Here is a 5242-nt window from a genome sequence, read left to right on the forward strand (position 1 = left end):
TAGGGAGAGCTTGCCCTTGACATGGGATGGTGATCACAGAGAATTGACAGGCCGAAATAACACTAATTGACGCCTAATGGACCTCATGCTAACTTTATATCCTAGCGCAAGGTGCCTTGGCATTCAGATTAAGGTCGGACACCACTTCTCACCCGCCCAAGCCCGACCTTTTATCTTCTTCCTAATGGTCCAATAGAACTCGCCTCCCTTACCTCTCTCCTCCATAAATTTTATTATGCTCCACTTAATTTGTAAACCTTTTAAAACTTGCCACCTACTCTTATCAGAATACTAATTAGCATGCCTATCAGAGCTTATTACCGAGGATGTGAGTTCTTTCATTAGGTCCTGTTTGAGAAGCCGTTGGATAGAGATTAAGTTGCACACACAAAATGAAAAAACCATTAGCGTATGATTAATTAAGTTTTAATTATTATAAACTTGAAAATAGATTTATACGATAGTTTAAAGCAACTTTTATATAGTAAGTTTTCATACTAAAACACCGTAGATGCAGGATAATGAAGATCATTCATGGATCGACCAACAAGAGGCTAAATAGATTGTTTGCTGAAGAGCACAAGACAAGTCCCAATTATACATGATGAGATAAAAAGATCAGCACCATATGATGTAAATTGCCAATAGACAGAAGTACAAACAAAGGTCAAAACCATTATCAAGTACAGGGACAAGCTGAAGCAAAACCAGCAAAGAACGCATTTACACGTGTTTTGGATTTCAAAAGAGAACAAAACTATAAAACAACTTGCCCTGTTCTATTCTTCAACTCCAAACTTCAACTTCCTCATTTTTCGTTAGCGTACTTTTCAAACTGTTAAATTGTGCGTTTTTTTAAAAAAAGTTTCTATATGAAAGTTGTTTTAAAAAACAAATAAATCCAATTTTCTAATTTATAATAGTTAATACTTAATTAATAATGAGCTAATGAGGTTTCTTATTTTGCGTGCAACAAAATTCTCTCTCCAGAACTGGAGATCGAACGGGGCAGTTAAACAAAGACAGCTACATTTACCTAATGAAGTAGTCAGTGGCACAAGTTTTTTTTTCCAGAAGCTTATTGAACTTTTTCCAATTATGTAATGCAAAAGATAAGAAAATCATCACATGAGCTAATTCATTACAATGTTCATGAACTCGAGTCATGACTAATAGATACTGCTTTGCTCTAGCGAAAGAAGTTCTGGCTTTTCTTGTCACAGTTTGCTTAACTACAATTCACTAATGCCTTGTTCGGTTTATCCCTAGAGAAAGGGATTGGAGAGGATTAAGGAGGAATAATTCCACACAACAATAGGTTTGGAATAAATCACTTCCAAATCTCCCTCAATCCTCTTGTGAGAGAGATTTTAACCGAACAAGGCATGAAAGGGAACAAAATTATCCCCAGCAGGGAAGCACAATCTTAGTTCATGACTTCTTTGTAATAATATACTTCATGGAACCCTATCAAATGGGCGTGTATCATTGTAGCATATATCCCACACAGACTCAACTGCATCTTTTGCAGCTGTCCCTGAGCAGTACGGGTTGTTCTTGACAGACATGAGAGCCCGCCTTTTAACACATTCCTTCAGAAATGCAGAAAATGTCAGAACGTACATAAATTCATAGAGGGTTTAGCAAAGCATATACACATATAGCACAAGTCGCAGAAAAAGGAAAAAAAAGATTAAGTTCACTTAAAATCAAGTCCATTTTAGAATCTCATTTCATAACACAACACAACAATATTTTTTTTAGGGTATATTTGAGGATGCACACCACACCCATGCAACTCCACACGCGTGCAAGTACAACACACACTTTAAGCCAGAAACTTGGAAGACCTATAGCCTTAGGTGCACGGGAAACATGCAGTACCACTGAATGTGCAAGCATGTATGTACCCTAACCATCTGGGACTCAACCCAGAGGTCACATGGGAAAATCACCCGGTGTGACATCCGCTGCTCGATCCAGGGATCGAGCATGGGCGGGTAGCATGGCAATAGCCACAAGAGCTACCAACAAGCCATGAGCTCGTTCGCATTGTGTTAACTGTCAACACCGCTAAGGCACTAACTTCTTTTAATCCACTCAAGTCATTTGCATAACTGATTTTTAGTATGTTAGATTTTGATATTATACGCATGTGCTTTGCCATTTGAGTCCGCAAAATGATAGAGCAGCTAAGAATAATGTGGAAAACGTGTGTTGCATGTGCAAGATTAAGAGCAGAAAAGGACACCATACCGAGCTTGACATGTAAAGTCTAAAGAACCAATGTCATAGCCTCATAGGTGGCACAAGCTCAACAGTAAGACAGTGAAAATACTTACTTGCTCGTGCCCCCTTATCTTCATGAAGCCACGCAACAATTCACGTTTATAATGGCAGTCACCACTAAGGTGATTAGCTCGAATCTAACAACAAAAAAATGCACTGTCAATTATCAATGTAAAGGTTTGTACTTAATGCTAGCATGCCAAATAGCCGATAACTCCAGCTTACATGTTAAGTATTTTGTTACCTCAGAGCAAGCATGGTGAGCACAGTTCTTCCAATCCATGTTCTTGACAACACAGTCATCATAGGCATGTATTAATTCATGAATTAATAGCTGATTTATCTCATCTTGAGACCGCATGTGATCACAGCACACAGTTATCTGGACATAAATAATTGCAAAATCAGGACAGTATTCTCGATACCAAACAACTGAAGGAAACAATTTAAGGCAAAAACACACTTCGCAACCACCATACCAAACACAAACATGTATACACACTTCCTAGATCCAAACCATATCCGCAATGCAAATTGCCAGAACAAAGTCTCGTCGGTGCCACACCTTGATTGTTTGGAAGGACAAAATGAAGGGGAAAGAGTCACATACCCCCAGCCCGCTACCGTAGGAACCATTGTGATTGGTAGACATGCAGTTCATCGCCCTGATCATCCGCGGTAGCACTGGGCAACCGGCCTTCTCCATTTGCTCCCTCAGGAACCGCACCGTCGGATCTGGTTCACAACGCAAATAAGGAAATCTTCAAAGAAAAAAAAAACCTTAGCATGCATTTGGTTGTAGGGTTTGGATGGATCAGGTTGGGTTGAACCCATTTTTCAGGGTGTTTGGTTTTGGGACAGGTGGGATGAGATGGACCCTGACAGGGAATATTCCCCTCAGATCCGGGTTGGCCTGACCCTTAAAAAACTGGCAGACCAATTCAACCCATTTTTTTTGATCCAACCCATTTTTTTCTCTCGCTGACATGTGAGCCGTCCCTTGAAAAGTAGGATCATCTTATCCCTCATGCCAAACAGACAGGTGGGACCATCCCATCCTTAAAAGCAGGGATGAGTCCTACCCATCCCGCCTCCTCCCCAAACTAAACACAATGCCATGGCAAACACATATACTTTGACACGCTCATACGTTGGAGAGCCGAGTTGATGCCGGCGACACAGTCCTCAGACGGCATGTGTCGGTTGTCCCCGCGGGCATCTGAGCTGGAGGCTGCCTCCACTCCGGCGGTTTCTGGCACACCGCTGCCGTCCATCCCAGACATTGTTCACTGGCTGGCTTCTGCAGCAATGACATTACTGAAATCAGATGCAGCAGAAATTTGATCGGATGGAGCCCGAATAATAGCTTTGTTTACATGTCCAAAGCCACTTAAATGTGTTTGGCTACATTGTCCATTTGCATTACGGCGTTTGGTTAGACTATGTATGAAAAGCCTACTTAACTGAGCAGTGCTTAGCATACAGGTTCATTACAAATTTCAGACAACCATTGTCTTGAAGCATCGTCGATGTATAAAATGGGGCATGACATTACTAAATTAAAAGGTAAATGTAGGACAATATGCATCAACAAATTGAAAAATTGGAGTACTGAAGAGCCACTCTTTAGTCCTTTATGCTTCATATAACTAAAGAAAGTTCCCTCGCTGGAAGGAAAAAAAAAACAGAAACGAGAAGAAGAAAGAAAGACACCATTTAACAGAAAAAAAAAGAAAGAGAAAAATTCAGCTCACAAACAAATCAAAGTCAGTGCACAAACAGATCAAGCTTGCCTTTGCTTGGCGGGCCAGCAGCGCGATGCAGCCCTGCACAACAATAGCACCAAATATTCTCCACGGGATGCATCTAGGGCTCAAAACCCAACAAATATTCTTCCCGCTATATCGGGTCGTCAGGGCAGAACGCCGGGGTGGCGGCGACGCGCGGGTAGGGTGGGGGGGGGGGTGGAGGAGGCTGGGAGAGCGTGGCCAGCGGCGCCGGGGGCTCGGGGAGCCGTGGCGGCGATGCGCGCGGAGCGGGTGAGCGCCGCCGCTAGCTGGGCAAGAGGAGCGCCGGGCAGAGCTCTCCGTTACGCGTGGGATGGAATGGAACGGTGGTATTCATTTTCTACTGGGCCGGGATTTGATTACGGGGTATCCGTTTCCGGTCCGGCCCACCTAAACCAAACGGACGTAACGATTTCTATTTGGAATAGGAAAAAGTCCACTTAGACTCCCTTAATTGTTCACCAAATCTAATTCGTGACCCTTAACTTAAAAACCAGGTAGGACGACTCTCCGAATTATTGAAACCAGTGCAATTTGACTCCTCTAACGGTTTTGGAGGGCGGTTTTGCTGACGTGGCACTGACGTGGCGGTGCTAACCCGATTTTCATTCCACGTGGCACCTACGTGGCATTAGAATTAAAAAAAATATCTGTGCGACCCATCTGTCATTCAAACACAAAATATATTATGGGACCCACCGATATATAGGGCCCACATGTCATCCTTTCTCCTTCCCTTCATCCTTCTCCCTCTCTCTCTCTCCCTTCTCTCTCTTTTCTCTCCCCCCTTCGGACCCATTGGTGGCGGCGGTGGCTGGGGGCCGGAGTGGCGACGACGGCGTGTGGGCGAGGGCTGGAGCGGCGACGGCGGCGTGCAGGCGATGGCCGCCACCGCCTGCCCCGTCATCGGAGGGCTCGAGGAGGACGCCGGCGTGGAGGAGCCCCGGGCAGCAGACGGAGAGCTTGTGGAGCGCGGCCCACGCCCTGGGCGCGTTGTCAGGTAGCCGTCCCCTGCACGCACCGACTACCACCGGAAGACAAGCAAGCAAGGAAGCAAGCAAGGAAGACGACATGAATACACAGAAGCAAGCAAGGAAGACGACGTGGATTAGTGCTTTGCTGCTTACCTTGTGGTTGACGGAGAGGGGGGCGGCTGGACGGGGACG

At 44.5% G+C, this 5242-nt stretch overlaps 1 protein-coding gene across 2 annotated transcripts; it reads right to left on the reverse strand.

The window, feature by feature from the left end:
- Positions 1-1121: 1121 nt before the first annotated feature.
- Positions 1122-4984, reverse strand: LOC4352004 (mitochondrial inner membrane protease ATP23). 2 transcript variants are annotated; one of them, XM_026021842.2, is made up of 6 exons: positions 4776-4984; positions 3440-3589; positions 2900-3024; positions 2534-2671; positions 2343-2426; positions 1122-1592 (listed from the first exon to the last, which is right to left on the reverse strand). In XM_026021842.2, the coding sequence occupies exons 2-6, from the start codon at positions 3570-3572 to the stop codon at positions 1458-1460; spliced, it is 615 nt and encodes a 204-aa protein (XP_025877627.1). In that variant the 5' UTR covers positions 3573-3589; positions 4776-4984; the 3' UTR covers positions 1122-1457. The 2 variants fall into 2 exon arrangements, with proteins under 2 accessions (XP_025877627.1, XP_015618816.1); XM_015763330.3 differs by lacking the exon at positions 4776-4984 and adding an exon at positions 4083-4404.
- Positions 4985-5242: the final 258 nt, after the last annotated feature.

Source organism: Oryza sativa, chromosome 12 (assembly GCF_034140825.1).
Source record: "Oryza sativa Japonica Group chromosome 12, ASM3414082v1".
NCBI lineage: Eukaryota > Viridiplantae > Streptophyta > Magnoliopsida > Poales > Poaceae > Oryza > Oryza sativa.

Bases quoted from the DNA above. Each gene is read 5' to 3' on its own strand.
- LOC4352004 (XM_026021842.2), bottom strand. From the start codon at position 3,572: ATGTCTGGGATGGACGGCAGCGGTGTGCCAGAAACCGCCGGAGTGGAG. The intron at 3,025-3,439 runs GTATGAGCGTGT...GTTGTGAACCAG, and splicing joins CATCAACTCGGCTCTCCAAC to ATCCGACGGTGCGGTTCCTG. The intron at 2,427-2,533 runs GTAACAAAATAC...TTTTGTTGTTAG, and splicing joins CTCACCATGCTTGCTCTGAG to ATTCGAGCTAATCACCTTAG.